General features: G+C 43.6%; 1 protein-coding gene across 21 annotated transcripts in view; it reads left to right on the forward strand.

Annotated features, from left to right (window-relative positions):
* Window positions 1–17,500, forward strand: part of LOC121938943 (regulating synaptic membrane exocytosis protein 2-like) — a 45,093-nt gene that overhangs the window by 7,870 nt on the left and 19,723 nt on the right. For all 21 annotated transcript variants that reach the window (XM_088090604.1, XM_088090597.1, XM_088090616.1 and 18 more), the window contains 3 exons: window positions 2,394–2,574; window positions 2,645–2,885; window positions 2,981–3,262. In XM_088090604.1, the coding sequence (XP_087946730.1) occupies window positions 2,394–2,574; window positions 2,645–2,885; window positions 2,981–3,262 (704 nt within the window). The remainder of the gene's footprint in view (window positions 1–2,393; window positions 2,575–2,644; window positions 2,886–2,980; window positions 3,263–17,500) is intronic.

A 17,500-nucleotide genomic window follows, 5' to 3' on the forward strand; every position in this document is an offset into this window, starting at 1 on the left:
TCAGTCGTGTCTGTCGGTCTCTAACTGCGCTATAATAAAGGAAGGAAAAGCCAAAAAATAATATTTAGAAAATAAAGAATAATCCACTCATGTCTCCTGTGTAATTGTACTCTTATTAGCAGACATCAGTATGTGTTTACCTGATAAACGTACTGTCCTTCTGAGATAAAAATGTGATTTTGTCCAAATAAACAGTGTAACACCGGGACAAACCAAGGACCCCGTCTGGTGGGTTAGGTCTGTGCAGCTGTGTCATACTGCATACTGTTTACTATATACTACATACTACATTTTGACCGAATCAGTACATAATGCTAGTGTCGTAGGCGGTTTTGAACACAGCTGTGTTCACTCTGAGTTCAGCGCGTGCACGACACCGATAAAAAGCTCGATTCACCGCGGCGACCGCCGAGAAACAGAAACCGAGCTCCTGGAGCCCGTCGGAGCTCAAGGTCACGATCGTAGGCCGACCTCACTTTGGTTTGATTCGTATTTGACGTTAAACGGAGTAAATCTTCGTTCGGCGGCCGTTTGAACGTGTAGTCGTTTAAAGGCCAACAGGATGCTGTTTGGACACATAAATGTCCTCTGGACTCATGTCCTGCTGAGGACATTCATATTTAATATTGATATAAAGCTCACAGCAAAAACACCACAGGAGCTTTGTTTATGGGCCTGAGAGTTACTGTGATGATTGTGGGTTAGATTATGGTGACACACATGTGGGGACGGGACTTTTATTCACTGATATTTATTATTGATTTGGTTTACTGTCTTTTATTGTATGTTGGTATTAGAGCTTTTTGGATGCTTTTTAAATGTAATTTATTATTAGAGATTTGTTTTATTTTATTATTTTTGATATAGTCATTTTATATTTCTTTCAAAATTGTATTTATTTTATACATATTGGAGTTGTTGATTTGTAGACTGAAATTTCGTGATGTGTTCATGAAAATTCAATGAAATACTATTTATAAAATAACATTTGAGTTTAACTCGGACAACAGAGGGCACTGTGTGAGATTAGATATGTGCGGCCGCAGAATGTTATTAACATCGATGATTGAGTGAAAAACTGTGCCGTTATAACAAATATTCATCAGGAATGAGAGCACATCCAATCGAGATCTGTAAGTCCTCTCCTGACGTAAGACGCTGCGAAATAATTCTGTTTCGATATCGATCAGATTGCAAAAATACGGACAATCAGTGTCTGACAGTTTGCTTCAGGTGGGAGGAGACAGGTAAACTCTGTGTTTCTCAAAGAAAACCTGCCAGCGAGCAGGTTATGTTCACAGAGTCAGTTACCATGGTGACTGACTCAGAGTTTGACTTAACTCTTTCTTGAACAGATAACAGAATTTCTCTCATCTCAGGGTTAACACACTCAGAGTTTTCACATAACCTGCTTTCTGGGTCAGCAGCTCTGACCTGAGATCAGCTGTGTGAGCTGCAGCTCTGACCTGAGATCAGCTGTGTGAGCTGCAGCTCTGACCTGAGATCAGCTGTGTGAGCTGCAGCTCTGACCTGAGATCAGCTGTGTGAGCTGCAGCTCTGACCTGAGATCAGCTGTGTGAGCTGCAGCTCTGACCTGAGATCAGCTGTGTGAGCTGCAGCTCTGACCTGAGATCAGCTGCGGGCCGTCAGGAGGCGACAGCGAGCAGAGGGGGAGGGGTTAATGCTGCGGGTCAAGAGTTCACCCCAACAGGTTCATCATGATCCTGATCAGCTCCTACTGCAGGAACGATGTGCTGACAAACCACCACATACCCATCCACCACCTGCTGCTCTGAAATTACTGCACCAACTTCAAAAAAATCACTCAACATTTTAAAGAAAGAAAAATTGTATTTTTAAAAAGCCAAAGATTATAAAGGGGGGGAAAATATACGTTGTTCTGAAACAAAGTAAAAATTCCCAACAATTTTTTAAAGAAAAAAAATCACAGCATTTTTCAGGATAACATACATCTCCAAAAATTTGTGAGGAAAAACAATTTGCCAGAAAAAGTTTAAGAAAAAGAGATATAGCCCCAAATATCTCAAAAATTTGTAAGACAACAAGTAATCACCAAAAACAAAAACATTTAAAGACAAAAAAAATTGCCTTTAAACAAAAAGTCACCGAAAAAAATTTAAAAGAAAAAAAGTTCATTCATCAAGAAAAAAACATCACCCCAAAAAAAGTAAGTTCAAGAAATTGCCCCCAAAATAATAGGAAGAAGGAAAATTGCCCCACAAATCACCAAGATTAAAAAAAAAGAAAGCTAGCAATAGCTATCCTGGTTATGAAGGGGTCACTGGAGGTCATCTGAGGGTGCTGATGAGGTCACAGGGTGTTGCAGACTCCTCCCCCTCCTCTCTGATTGGTCCATTCTGTGTGACTGACAGGAAACTGAGCCCCTCGGGGTCGTATTATGATGGTGGGGGGGGCAGGATGCCTCGCTCACCCTCCGATCACGGTCTGGATCGCCGCACTCGCTCGGCACACAGCTACCATGGTAACGGCGAGGCGGAGCTGCGGGTCCGCAGGCAGCCAATCAGAGACAGGCGAGGCCGCTGGCACTCACAGGTGAGTCTGTCCGACAGGTGTAACATTGAATCGTACACGTTGGTTACTAACATTTCCTGTCCTGCTTCAGGACCACCCTCTGGACCTGGTCCAGGATGAGCATGAGCAGCAGCGGCGGCAGCGGCAGGAGGAGGAGTTTCAGGCTCGTTACCGTAGTGACCCGAACCTGGCTCGTTACCCGGTGAAGCCGCAGCCAAGCGAAGAGGCCATGAGGATGCTGGCTCAGGTCGGTAGGGTCCGACACCAACGGCGCCATAGCGACGCCTCCCTGGACACCACCGAGCCCGACCACCATACCCCAAGACACACAGGTAGGAACTCAACTGACCACCTGACCTGAGAGACACAGGTAGGAACTCACCTGACCACCTGACCCATTGGGTCTGACTCGCTGTTCTCCTTTCAGCTCTCCGGCAGAGTCGGCTGCAGGGATTGGTTGAATCTGGAGGTCAAAGGTCGTTCTCTGTCGATCGGACAGCCAATCACACGAGCCCCACGTCTCCCCGCCACAGCCCGTTACCCCGGCAGCTCCTGGACCCGAGTTCCGCCCTCAAGAGAAAGACGGCCAGTGACAACGCAGCACAGCAGGGACGGAGAATGGGGATAATGCACGTGATTGGCAGCTTCAGCAGCTCAGAGGAGGAGCTGGCGACCACGCCGGACTACAACAGCTGCGATGAGCACGACAGTGAGTCGCCAAATGCTATCTGCTAGCTATATGAGGCTAGATGCTACATGTTGACTGTTAGCTATACGAGGCTAGGTGGCTATATGCTAACTATAAGCTATATGAGTCGAGGTGGTTACATCAGGAAGCCAGGGCAGCAGCTCAACCACGACCCAGGTGCAACCTCGATCTGACGAGACAAGAGACCACAAAGACTCAGGAGAAGAAGCCGAGTCAGTGAACTGCAGGGAGAGGACATGAAGAGAGAGGGGAGCTCAGTGTATCACAGGAGGTCCCCCAGCAGACTGTATCAGCCAAACTAGGCTGGTCCAAGGCAGCTGAGCTAGCCCTAACTGTAAACTTTATTGAAGAGGAGAGTCTGAGCCAACCCTAACTATAAACTTTATCAAAGAGGAGAGTCTGAGCCAGCCCTGACTATAAACTTTATCAAAGAGGAGAGTCTGAGCCAGCCCTGACTATAAACTTTATCAAAGAGGAGAGTCTGAGCCAGCCCTAACTAAAAAAATGATCAAAGAGGAGAGTCTTAGCCAGCCCTAACTAAAAAAATTATCAAAGAGGAGAGTCTGAGCCAGCCCTAACTATAAACTTTATCAAAGAGGAGAGTCTGAGCCAGCCCTAACTATAAACTTTATCAAAGAGGAGAGTCTGAGCCAGTCCTAACTAAAAAAATTATCAAAGAGGAGAGTCTGAGCCAGCCCTAACAAAAAAAATTATCAAAGAGGAGAGTCTGATCCAGCCCTAACTAAAAAAATTATCAAAGAGGAGAGTCTGAGCCAGCCCTAACTAAAAAAATTATCAAAGAGGAGAGTCTGAGCCAGCCCTAACAAAAAAAATTATCAAAGAGGAGAGTCTGAGCCAGCCCTAACTATAAACTTTATCAAAGAGGAGAGTCTGAGCCAGCCCTGACTATAAACTTTATCAAAGAGGAGAGTCTGAGCCAGCCCTGACTATAAACTTTATCAAAGAGGAGAGTCTGAGCCAGCCCTAACTATAAACTTTATCAAAGAGGAGAGTCTGAGCCAGCCCTGACTATAAACTTTATCAAAGAGGAGAGTCTGAGCCAGCCCTAACTAAAAAAATTATCAAAGAGGAGAGTCTGAGCCAGCACTAACTAAAAAAATTATCAAAGAGGAGAGTCTGAGCCAGCCCTAACTATAAACTTTATCAAAGAGGAGAGTCTGAGCCAGCCCTAACTATAAACTTTATCAAAGAGGAGAGTCTGAGCCGGGCCTCACTAAAAAATTATCAAAGAGGAGAGTCTGAGCCAGCCCTAACAAAAAAAATTATCAAAGAGGAGAGTCTGATCCAGCCCTAACTAAAAAAATGATCAAAGAGGAGAGTCTGAGCCAGCCCTAACTAAAAAAATTATCAAAGAGGAGAGTCTGAGCCAGCCCTAACAAAAAAATTATCAAAGAGGAGAGTCTGAGCCAGCCCTAACTATAAACTTTATCAAAGAGGAGAGTCTGAGCCAGCCCTGACTATAAACTTTATCAAAGAGGAGAGTCTGAGCCAGCCCTGACTATAAACTTTATCAAAGAGGAGAGTCTGAGCCAGCCCTGACTATAAACTTTATCAAAGAGGAGAGTCTGAGCCAGCCCTAACTAAAAAAATTATCAAAGAGGAGAGTCTGAGCCAGCCCTAACTAAAAAAATTATCAAAGAGGAGAGTCTGAGCCAGCCCTAACTATAAACTTTATCAAAGAGGAGAGTCTGAGCCAGCCCTGACTATAAACTTTATCAAAGAGGAGAGTCTGAGCCAGCCCTAACTAAAAAAATTATCAAAGAGGAGAGTCTGAGCCAGCGCTAGCTATAAAAATTATCAAAGAGGAGAGTCTGAGCCAGCCCTAACTATAAACTTTATCAAAGAGGAGAGTCTGAGCCAGCCCTAACTATAAACTTTATCAAAGAGGAGAGTCTGAGCCAGCCCTAACTAAAAAAAAATTATCAAAGAGGAGAGTCTTAGCCAGCCCTAACTAAAAAAAATTATCAAAGAGGAGAGTCTGAGCCAGCCCTAACTATAAACTTTATCAAAGAGGAGAGTCTGAGCCAGCCCTAACTATAAACTTTATCAAAGAGGAGAGTCTGAGCCAGTCCTAACTAAAAAAATTATCAAAGAGGAGAGTCTGAGCCAGCCCTAACAAAAAATTATCAAAGAGGAGAGTCTGATCCAGCCCTAACTAAAAAATGATCAAAGAGGAGAGTCTGAGCCAGCCCTAACTAAAAAAAATTATCAAAAAGGAGAGTCTAAGCCAGCCCTAACCAAAAAAATTATCAAAGAGGAGAGTCTGAGCCAGCCCTGACTATAAACTTTATCAAAGAGGAGAGTCTGAGCCAGCCCTGACTATAAACTTTATCAAAGAGGAGAGTCTGAGCCAGCTCCTGACTATAAACTTTATCAAAGAGGAGAGTCTGAGCCAGCCCTGACTATAAACTTTATCAAAGAGGAGAGTCTGAGCCAGCCCTAACTAAAAAAAATTATCAAAGAGGAGAGTCTGAGCCAGCCCTAACTAAAAAAATTATAAAAGAGGAGAGTCTGAGCCAGCCCCTAACTATAAACTTTATCAAAGAGGAGAGTCTGAGCCACAGCCCTGACTATAAACTTTATCAAAGAGGAGAGTCTGAGCCAGCCCTAACTAAAAAAATTATCAAAGAGGAGAGTCTGAGCCAGCCCCAACTAAAAATTTATCAAAGAGGAGAGTCTGAGCCAGCCCCAACTATAAACTTTATCAAAGAGGAGAGTCTGAGCCAGCCCTAACTATAAACTTTATCAAAGAGGAGAGTCTGAGCCAGCCCCAACTAAAAAAATTATCAAAGAGGAGAGTCTGAGCCAGCCCTAACTAAAAAAATTATCAAAGAGGAGAGTCTGAACCAGACCTAACTATAAACTTTATCAAAGAGGAGAGTCTGAGCCAGCCCTAACTATAAAATTTATCAAAGAGGAGAGTCTGAGACAGCCCTAACTAAAAAAATTATCAAAGAGGAGAGTCTGAGCCAGCCCTAACTAAAAAATTATCAAAGAGGAGAGTCTGAGCCAGCCCTAACTATAAACTTTATCAAAGAGGAGAGTCTGAGCCAGCCCTAACTATAAACTTTATCAAAGAGGAGAGTCTGAGCCAGCCCTAATAAAAAAATTATCAAAGAGGAGAGTCTGAGCCAGCCCTGACTATAAACTTTATCAAAGAGGAGAGTCTGAGCCAGCCCTAACTAAAAAAATGATCAAAGAGGAGAGTCTGAGCCAGCCCTAACTAAAAAATTATCAAAGAGGAGAGTCTGAGCCAGCCCTAACTAAAAAAATTATCAAAGAGGAGAGTCTTGAGCCAGCCCTAACTATAAACTTTATCAAAGAGGAGAGTCTGAGCCAGCCCTGACTATAAACTTTATCAAAGAGGAGAGTCTGAGCCAGCCCTAACTAAAAAATTATCAAAGAGGAGAGTCTGAGCCAGCCCTAACTAAAAAATTATCAAAGAGGAGAGTCTGAGCCAGCCCTAACTATAAACTTTATCAAAGAGGAGAGTCTGAGCCAGCCTCTAACTATAAACTTTATCAAAGAGGAGAGTCTGAGCCAGCCCTAACTAAAAAAATTATCAAAGAGGAGAGTCTGAGCCAGCCCTAACTAAAAAAAATTATCAAAGAGGAGAGTCTGAGCCAGCCCTAACTATAAACTTTATCAAAGAGGAGAGTCTGAGCCAGCCCCTAACTATAAACTTTATCAAAGAGGAGAGTCTGAGCCAGCCCTAACTAAAAAAAATATCAAAGAGGAGAGTCTGAGCCAGCCCTAACTAAAAAAAATTATCAAAGAGGAGAGTCTGAGCTAGCCCTAACTATAAACTTTATCAAAGAGGAGAGTCTGAGCCAGCCCTAACTATAAACTTTATCAAAGAGGAGAGTCTGAGCCAGCCCTAACAAAAAAATTAAAAAAGAGGAGAGTCTGAGCCAGCCCTGACTATAAACTTTATCAAAGAGGAGAGTCTGAGCCAGCCTGACTATAAACTTTATCAAAGAGGAGAGTCTGAGCCAGCCCTGACTATAAACTTTATCAAAGAGGAGAGTCTGAGCCAGCCCTAACAAAAAAAAAATTATCAAAGAGGAGAGTCTGATCCAGCTAACTAAAAAAATGATCAAAGAGGAGAGTCTGAGCCAGCCCTAACTAGAAAAATGATAAAAGAGGAGAGTCTGAGCCAGCCCTAACAAGAAAAATTATCAAAGAGGAGAGTCTGAGCCAGCCCTAACTATAAACTTTATCAAAGAGGAGAGTCTGAGCCAGCCCTGACTATAAACTTTATCAAAGAGGAGAGTCTGAGCCAGCCCTGACTATAAACTTTATCAAAGAGGAGAGTCTGAGCCAGCCCTAACTATAAACTTTATCAAAGAGGAGAGTCTGAGCCAGCCCCTAACAAAAAAAAATTATCAAAGAGGAGAGTCTGATCCAGCCCTTAACTAAAAAAATGATCAAAGAGGAAAGTCTGAGCCAGCCCTAACTAAAAAAATTATCAAAGAGGAGAGTCTGAGCCAGCCCTAACTAAAAAAATTATCAAAGAGGAGAGTCTGAGCCAGCCCTAACTATAAACTTTATCAAAGAGGAGAGTCTGAGCCAGCCCTGACTATAAACTTTATCAAAGAGGAGAGTCTGAGCCAGCCCTGACTATAAACTTTATCAAAGAGGAGAGTCTGAGCCAGCCCTGACTATAAACTTTATCAAAGAGGAGAGTCTGAGCCAGCCCTAACTAAAAAATTATCAAAGAGGAGAGTCTGAGCCAGCCCTCAACTAAAAAAAATTATCAAAGAGGAGAGTCTGAGCCAGCCCTAACTATAAACTTTTATCAAAGAGGAGAGTCTGAGCCAGCCCTGACTATAAACTTTATCAAAGAGGAGAGTCTGAGCCAGCCCTTTCAACTAAAAAATTATCAAAGAGGAGAGTCTGAGCCAGCCCTAACTAAAAAAATTATCAAAGAGGAGAGTCTGAGCCAGCCCTAACTATAAACACTATCAAAGAGGAGAGTCTGAGGCAGCCCAAACTAAAAACTTTATCAAAGAGGAGAGTCTGAGCCAGCCCTAACTAAAAAAAAAAAAATTATCAAAGAGGAGAGTCTGAGCTCCCTAACTAAAAATTATCAAAGAGGAGAGTCTGAGCCAGCCCTAACTATAAACTTTATCAAAGAGGAGAGTCTGAGACAGCCCTAACTATAAACTTTATCAAAGAGGAGAGTCTGAGCCAGCCCTAACTAAAAAAATTATCAAAGAGGAGAGTCTGAGCCAGACCTAACGAAAAAAATTATCAAAGAGGAGAGTCTGGTTTCAGCCTAACTATAAACTTTATCAAAGAGGAGAGTCTGAGCCAGCCCTAACTATAAAAATTATCAAAGAGGAGAGTCTGAGCCAGCCCTAACAAAAAAAATTATCAAAGAGGAGAGTCTAAGCCAGCCCTGACTATAAACTTTATCAAAGAGGAGAGTCTGAGCCAGCCCTAACTAAAAAAAATGATCAAAGAGGAGAGTCTTAGCCAGCCCTAACTAAAAAATTATCAAAGAGGAGAGTCTGAGCCAGCCCTAACTATAAACTTTATCAAAGAGGAGAGTCGGAGCCAGCCCTAACTATAAACTTTATCAAAGAGGAGAGTCTGAGCCAGTCCTAACTAAAAAAATTATCAAAGAGGAGAGTCTGAGCCAGCCCTAACAAAAAAAATTATCAAAGAGGAGAGTCTGATCCAGCCCTAACTAAAAAAATGATCAAAGAGGAGAGTCTGAGCCAGCCCTAACTAAAAAAATTATCAAGAGGAGAGTCTGAGCCAGCCCTAACAATAAAGATTATCAAAGAGGAGAGTCTGAGCCAGCCCTAACTATAAACTTTATCAAAGAGGAGAGTCTGAGCCAGCCCTGACTATAAACTTTATCAAAGATGAGAGTCTGAGCCAGCCCTGACTATAAACTTTATCAAAGAGGAGAGTCTGAGCCAGCCCTGACTATAAACATTATCAAAGAGGAGAGTCTGAGCCAGCCCTGACTATAAACTTTATCAAAGAGGAGAGTCTGAGCCAGCCCTAACTAAAAAAATTATCAAAGAGGAGAGTCTTAGCCAGCCCTAACTAAAAAATTATCAAAGAGGAGAGTCTGAGCCAGCCCTAACTATAAACTTTATCAAAGAGGAGAGTCTGAGCCAGCCCTAACTATAAACTTTATCAAAGAGGAGAGTCTGAGCCAGCCCTAACTAAAAAATTATCAAAGAGGAGAGTCTGAGCCAGCCCTAACAAAAAAATTATCAAAGAGGAGAGTCTGATCCAGCCCTAACTAAAAAAATGATCAAAGAGGAGAGTCTGAGCCAGCCCTAACTAAAAAAATTATCAAAGAGGAGAGTCTGAGCCAGCCCTAACAAAAAAATTATCAAAGAGGAGAGTCTGAGCCAGCCCTAACTATAAACATTATCAAAGAGGAGAGTCTGAGCCAGCCCTGACTATAAACTTTATCAAAGAGGAGAGTCTGAGCCAGCCCTGATTATAAACTTTATCAAAGAGGAGAGTCTGAGCCAGCCCTGACTATAAACTTTATCAAAGAGGAGAGTCTGAGCCAGCCCTAACTAAAAAATTATCAAAGAGGAGAGTCTGAGCCAGCCCTAACTAAAAAAATTATCAAAGAGGAGAGTCTGAGCCAGCCCTAACTATAAACTTTATCAAAGAGGAGAGTCTGAGCCAGCCCTGACTATAAACTTTATCAAAGAGGAGAGTCTGAGCCAGCCCTAACTAAAAAAATTATCAAAGAGGAGAGTCTGAGCCAGCCCTAACTAAAAAAAATTATCAAAGAGGAGAGTCTGAGCCAGCCCTAACTATAAACTTTATCAAAGAGGAGAATCTGAGCCATCCCTAACTATAAACTTTATCAAAGAGGAGAGTCTGAGCCAGCCCTAACTAAAAAAATTATCAAAGAGGAGAGTCTGAGCCAGCCCTAACTAAAAAAATTATCAAAGAGGAGAGTCTGAGCCAGCCCTAACTATAAACTTTATCAAAGAGGAGAGTCTGAGCCAGCCCTAACTATAAACTTTATCAAAGAGGAGAGTCTGAGCCAGCCCTAACAAAAAAAATTATCAAAGAGGAGAGTCTGAGCCAGCCCTAACTAAAAAATTTATCAAAGAGGAGAGTCTGAGCCAGCTCCTAACTATAAACTTTATCAAAGAGGAGAGTCTGAGCCAGCCCTAACTATAAACTTTATCAAAGAGGAGAGTCTGAGCCAGCCCTAACAAAAAAAGAATTATCAAAGAGGAGAGTCTGAGCCAGCCCTGACTATAAACTTTATCAAAGAGGAGAGTCTGAGCCAGCCCCAACTAAAAAATGATCAAAGAGAGAGTCTTAGCCAGCCCTAACTAAAAATTATCAAAGAGGAGAGTCTGAGCCAGCCCTAACTATAAACTTTATCAAAGAGGAGAGTCTGAGCCAGCCCTAACTATAAACTTTATCAAAGAGGAGAGTCTGAGCCAGCCCTGACTATAAACTTTATCAAAGAGGAGAGTCTGAGCCAGCCCCAACTAAAAAATTATCAAAGAGGAGAGTCTGAGCCAGCCCTAACTAAAAAAAATTATCAAAGAGGAGAGTCTGAGCCAGCCCTAACTATAAACTTTTATCAAAGAGGAGAGTCTGAGCCAGCCCTGACTATAAACTTTATCAAAGAGGAGTCTGAGCCAGCCCTAACTAAAAAATTATCAAAGAGGAGAGTCTGAGCCAGCCCTAACAAAAAAAATTATCAAAGAGGAGAGTCTGAGCCAGCCCTAACTATAAACTTTATCAAAGAGGAGAGTCTGAGCCAGCCCTAACTATAAACTTTATCAAAGAGGAGAGTCTGAGCCAGCCCTAACTAAAAAAATTATCAAAGAGGAGAGTCTGAGCCAGCCCTAACTAAAAAATTATCAAAGAGGAGAGTCTGAGCCAGCCCTAACTATAAACTTTATCAAAGAGGAGAGTCTGAGCCAGCCCTAACTATAAACTTTATCAAAGAGGAGAGTCTGAGCCAGCCCTAACAAAAAAATTATCCAAGAGGAGAGTCTGAGCCAGCCCTAACTAAAAAAAATTATCAAAGAGGAGAGTCTGAGCCAGCCCTAACTAAAAAAATGATCAAAGAGGAGAGTCTTAGCCAGCCCTAACTAAAAAAAATTATCAAAGAGGAGAGTCTGAGCCAGCCCTAACTATAAACTTTATCAAAGAGGAGAGTCTGAGCCAGCCCCAACTATAAACTTTATCAAAGAGGAGAGTCTGGAGCAGTCCTAACTAAAAAATTATCAAAGAGGAGAGTCTGAGCCAGCCCTAACAAAAAAAATTATCAAAGAGGAGAGTCTGATCCAGCCCTAACTAAAAAATGATCAAAGAGGAGAGTCTGAGCCATTCTAACTAAAAAATTATCAAAGAGGAGAGTCTGAGCCAGCCCTAACAAAAAAATTATCAAAGAGGAGAGTCTGAGCCAGCCTAACTATAAACTTTATCAAAGAGGAGAGTCTGAGCCAGCCCTGACTATAAACTTTATCAAAGAGGAGAGTCTGAGCCAGCCCTAACTATAAACTTTATCAAAGAGGAGAGTCTGAGCCAGCCCTGACTATAAACTTTATCAAAGAGGAGAGTCTGAGCCAGCCCTAACTAAAAAAATTATCAAAGAGGAGAGTCTGAGCCAGCCCTAACTAAAAAAATTATCAAAGAGGAGAGTCTGAGCCAGCCCTAACTATAAACTTTATCAAAGAGGAGAGTCTGAGCCAGCCCTGACTATAAACTTTATCAAAGAGGAGAGTCTGAGCCAGCCCTAACTAAAAAATTATCAAAGAGGAGAGTCTGAGCCAGCCCTAACTAAAAAAATTATCAAAGAGGAGAGTCTGAGCCAGCCCTAACTATAAACTTTATCAAAGAGGAGAGTCTGAGCCAGCCCTAACTATAAACTTTATCAAAGAGGAGAGTCTGAGCCAGCCCTAACTAAAAAAATTATCAAAGAGGAGAGTCTGAGCCAGCCCTAACTAAAAAAATTATCAAAGAGGAGAGTCTGAGCCAGCCCTAACTATAAACTTTATCAAAGAGGAGAGTCTGAGCCAGCCCTAACTATAAACTTTATCAAAGAGGAGAGTCTGAGCCAGCCCTAACTAAAAAAATTATCAAAGAGGAGAGTCTGAGCCAGCCCTAACTAAAAAAATTATCAAAGAGGAGAGTCTGAGCCAGCCCTAACTATAAACTTTATCAAAGAGGAGAGTCTGAGCCAGCCCTAACTATAAACTTTATCAAAGAGGAGAGTCTGAGCCAGCCCTAACAAAAAAATTATCAAAGAGGAGAGTCTGAGCCAGCCCTAACTAAAAAACTTATCAAAGAGGAGAGTCTGAGCCAGCCCTAACTATAAACTTTATCAAAGAGGAGAGTCTGAGCCAGCCCTAACTAAGAAATTTATCAAAGAGGAGAGTCTGAGCCAGCCCTAACTAAGAAATTTATCAAAGAGGAGAGTCTGAGCCAGCCCTAACCATGAGCTTGATCAAAGACACATCCAACCAAACACAACTTTGAGACACCTGGTCGTCCGTATATTAAGGCCGCTGTCTTGCTGTGGAGGCCCTGGGTTTGATCTGCTGCTTGTTGTCCCACTCCGACCCCCTTTTTACCGTAAAAGCTGTCCTGGTAAATAAAGAAAAAAATTTGAGGAGAAAAACAGGATTTCAAGAGGAGGGAACAGGAAGTGACAACATGCTGACTGATTTCTGGGTTTTAGGATTTATTCCTGCAGAACTCTGGATGCAGTTCCAACACTGAACATGTTGCAGTTGCTGAACAACCCAACGGAATGTTCTACAGCGGAACCAAAACAATAATTTTCAATCAGTAATTTTAAAGTAAGCCCCATGGTTGTTGTGACTTAAAGTGACTTCATGTTAAATTAAATATGAAAGGTTCTGCGGGTTCTGTGGTTCTGTTGAGCAGCAGAGTGACAGTAGAGACAGTGAGCTGGTGTTCTCTCCCTGACAGTAATTAGCTCAGAGTGATAATCTCCTTACAGCTGAGCTCTGTGTTCACCTCCACACTGAGCTGCTCTACCCTGCACCAGAGGGTTCCTGCTAGAACACTCTGACAACACACTTACTGCTCCACTGAGGGGGGGAACTCCACCCACAGAGAACAAAATACTTAAATAAGTTCTGTTGCGCTCTTCTGAAGTTCTGTAGGGTGCAATGTTTAATGATCTGGATGGTTCTAGTGGTGGTTAAAGGTTCCCATGGGCTCCATCACTGCTCCATCTCTTTCTGTTCCATCCAGATTTGCCTCTAGGCTTCCACGCTCTGCTCTGCATAGTTCTTCCTCTGCTATGTAAGGCCCTTATGTTTGGGGGGGTTCTACTTCAGTTCTGTGGGTTTCTTCTGCCGTTCCATTGAGCTCCACCAGCTTTGCTGATAATGCTCTGGTTCTTGGGGTTCCTGTGATGTTCCCACGGGTTCTCTGCTTCTCTATAGGGTTCCATGTTCCATGCACTGCATGGTTCTAATGGTGCATATTGTCTTTGCTTCTGCTCTACAAGGTGTGGTCTTCACGGTTCCTACCTTCTTAGATGTCCTGTCACTTTGCAATAAGGTGTCTCTCTGTAAGGTTCCACGTTTGTTTTCTGTGGTTCCTCTTCTGTTCTGTAGGAGTCTGTTGTTGTTGTTGTGCTGGTTTCTGTCGTCGGTTTTATGGGGTTCCTTTAGTGTTCCGTCAATCTCAGCCATTGTTCCAGATTCAGCTCATGTTCTGCACACAGGATTCTGCTTTTTTCAGTGAGGTTCTTCCACTGTTCTGTAGGGTTCCTCTGCTGTTGCTAAGGCATGTGCCATGTTCTATAGTGTGTGCATTCATCTTATATTCTATGTGGTTCTTTATGTGTTCCTCTGGGTTCTGCAGGAGATCTACAACACTGTTATGTTCCTGACAGCTGTGACTCTGCTCCACACGGTTCTACATTCTACTGTTCTCTAATGGCTCTCCTATGCTGTTCTGAAGGGTTCTGTCATATTTCATACAGTCTGATCATGTTGTAGTTGCTGATCATGTTGCAGTTGCTGAACATGTTGCAGTTGCTGATCATGTTGCAGTTCCTGAACATGTTGTAGTTGCTGAACATGTTGCAGTTCCTGAACATGTTGTAGTTGCTGAACATGTTGCAGTTGCTGAACATGTTGTAGTTGCTGAACATGTTGCAGTTGCTGAACATGTTGCAGTTGCTGAACATGTTGCAGTTGCTGAACATGTTGCTCCTGCTGCAGGTTGTCTGTGTGAGAAGTCAGGCGTCACGCTGGCGAGTTAATCTGCTGCCTGTGTGTGATTGGACCAGCAGTCAGCTGGTCAGAGATGCCAAGCTGTGATTGGCTCAGAGGACCGTTGGCTCCTCCCTTCAGGTCTTGAGGTGACGGAGGAGATCAGAGTCTCTGCTGCCGCTGCCCTCAACACACCAGACAGGAACAAGAATCAGGAGAACCTTCAACAGGCTCTCAAACCCTGGCCTGGAAGATCCTGGAGAATCCTGGAGGACTCTGGAGAAGCCTGGAGGACCCTGGAGAACTGGTCTGATATTCTAAACCAGATTAGGGCAGAACCTCCGGCGGCTCCGGTCTGACGGATCTCTGCCTGTCTTCAATTGGATTAAAAGAGGAGAGTGTGGATTACCCAGCCTGCCTCAGGAGTCACTGTAGAGGGACAGGAATAGAAAGACAGACTGCAGGAGGCAACGCAACTATTGACCAACCAGACAGCAACCTGTCTGCACAGAGAACAATACAGCAACTGGTGGACCCTCTGTTGATCAGGAGGTCTGAGGGTTTCTGGAGGATCTGCTGGATTCTGGCGGTTCTGGTCTGGTAGAGCGGCAGCAGGAGTGGGGTGGGATCAAGGCTGTCATGTTGCCAGCAACTCAGCAATCTCAGGCTGCATCCAGTTTACCATTTGAGCAACCAGGTCACTGTTAGACCTCCAAACTAACTGCAGAACGAGGAACACTTCGGGCTAACAAGAGAGGCTAATAACAGGCTAACAAGAGGGTAACAAGTTTCTAACAATATGGTAACAAGTTGCTAGTAATAGGCTAAAAAGAGGCTAATAACAGACTAACAATAGGATAACAAGTTGCTAATAAGAGGGTAACAAATTGCTCATAATAGGCAAACAAGTTGCTAATAATAATGGTAGGTATAATAGGGTAACAAGTCAGTTAAAAAAGGGTAACAAGTTTCATAAAAGTTGCTAATAATAACTTAACAAGAGGCTAACAAGCTGCTATTAATAGGTTAACAATAAGTTAAAGAGTTGCCAATAACAGGCTAACTGGAGGCTAATAACAGACTTACTGGAGGCTAAAAACGGGCTAACTGAAGGCTAATAGCAGGCTAACTGGAGGCTAATAACAGATTTACTGGAGGCTAAAAACAGGCTAACTGAAGGCTAATAGCAGGCTAACTGGAGGCTAATAACAGACTTACTGGAGGCTAAAAACAGGCTAACTGAAGGCTAATAGCAGGCTAGCTGGAGGCTAATAACGGGCTAACTGAAGGCTAATAGCAGGCTAACTGGAGGCTAATAACGGGCTAACTGGAAGCTAATAGCAGGCTAACTGGAGGCTAATAGCAGGCTAACTGGGGGCTAATAACAGGCTAACTGGAGGCTAATAACAGGCTAACTGGAGGCTAATAGCAGGCTAACTGGAGGCTAATAACAGGCTAACTGGAGGCTAACTCTGTGAGGTATCTGCAGTGTGAGGTGGGGGAGCTAGCTGTTAGCCGCCGGGCTAATACAGACAGAGAGATGGGCACAGAGTTCAGACTCCGTTAATCCCAATCAGACAGGTATGACCTGCTCTGCAGCCTGCAGGCAGAGCTCAGGGAAAACAGCACCCCCAGACACAGTGAGGAGGAGGAGGGAGGAGCTGCAGCTTCACCTCCTCTTCATCCTCTGAAGCCTCTTCCTCTTCCTCCTCCTTCATGGCGTTCACACACACCTGTGAGTACTGCAGTGTGTGTGTGTGTGTGTGTGTGTGTGTGTGCGTTTGTGTGTGTGTGTGTCTCAGTCTGGACGTTGTGTGTGAACGTCAAACAGAAGTCAGTGATCAATAAATCCTGTCTGACCAATAATCAATCAGAGATATTCAATGTTCGAACTGATCAACTTAATTGACATGTGCAACACAGGCACAGCTGTTCACTGAAGGACACTTTTGGACAAACTGTCCAACAGTTAAACAACAATGTCTCTCAACACACCATCTCACTTCCAGAACCGTGACCTTTGACCCCTCACTGCTGACTGTATGCAGAACATTAGTCCATGGGCTCAGTGTGACCTTTGACCTCTCGGTCCATCAGGTTCAGACTGAGGTCAGATATCAACGATGTCCAGAAACACGCCGACTTCTCTGACCCCCACTGACACACAGAGACCAGTCCACATCTCAGCAGGGACAGCCTGTCCTCCAGGACTGTCCACACTGTCCTCCAAGACCGTCCAAACTGTCCTCCAGCTCAGAGTTCACAGTGTCTGTGATGGTGTTGGGGGCTGCCCCATGGCATCATGGGTAACTGGACATGTGTGAACACTGAAAGGTCCATACAAGTTTTGGAGCAACATTCGCTGCCATCCAGAGGACGCCTCTTTCAGGGATGTCTCTGCGTCTCCCAGTGAGCCTCGCTGCTGAGACACCTGCACAATGAGTCTCAGCAGCGGTAGAAACTGAAGTCAGGGACTAGACTCACCTGCTACAGTCCACACCTGTCCCCAATTGGACATGTGAGGGAAATCATTAAAGACAACATACAACCACAGAAAGGACACACTGAAGACAGACATCAAGACAGAATGGACTAAAGTAGTTAATGTCCTCACTGAAGATGGACATGGAGACAGAATGGATAGTTATTGTCCTCAGCTCCCAAACACCGACTTGAGTGTTCAGAGAATGGCTGATGTCTCACAGTGGACACGTGCGGATGTCTCACAGTGGACACTTGCGGATGTCTCACAGTGGACACGTGTGGATGTCTCACAGTGGACACGTGCGGATGTCTCACAGTGGACACATGCTGATGTCTTTACAGTGGACATATGCTGCTGTCCAACCTGCTGCAGACAGGAGACAGTGGCGTTTCTAAATGAACGTTCAGCTGAACACAAACTGATAATCGATCAGAGGGGTTTCATTGATCACTGTCTGCTGGTTTATTGACGGTTCAAATAGCGTCCGGACTTTTTGGCGCAGAGGTCGTGTGACAGCGTTCGTTA

Source organism: Plectropomus leopardus, chromosome 17 (genome assembly GCF_026936395.1).
Source record: "Plectropomus leopardus strain MGB_pleo_1.0 chromosome 17, ASM2693639v1, whole genome shotgun sequence".
Taxonomy (NCBI): Eukaryota; Metazoa; Chordata; class Actinopteri; order Perciformes; family Serranidae; genus Plectropomus; species Plectropomus leopardus.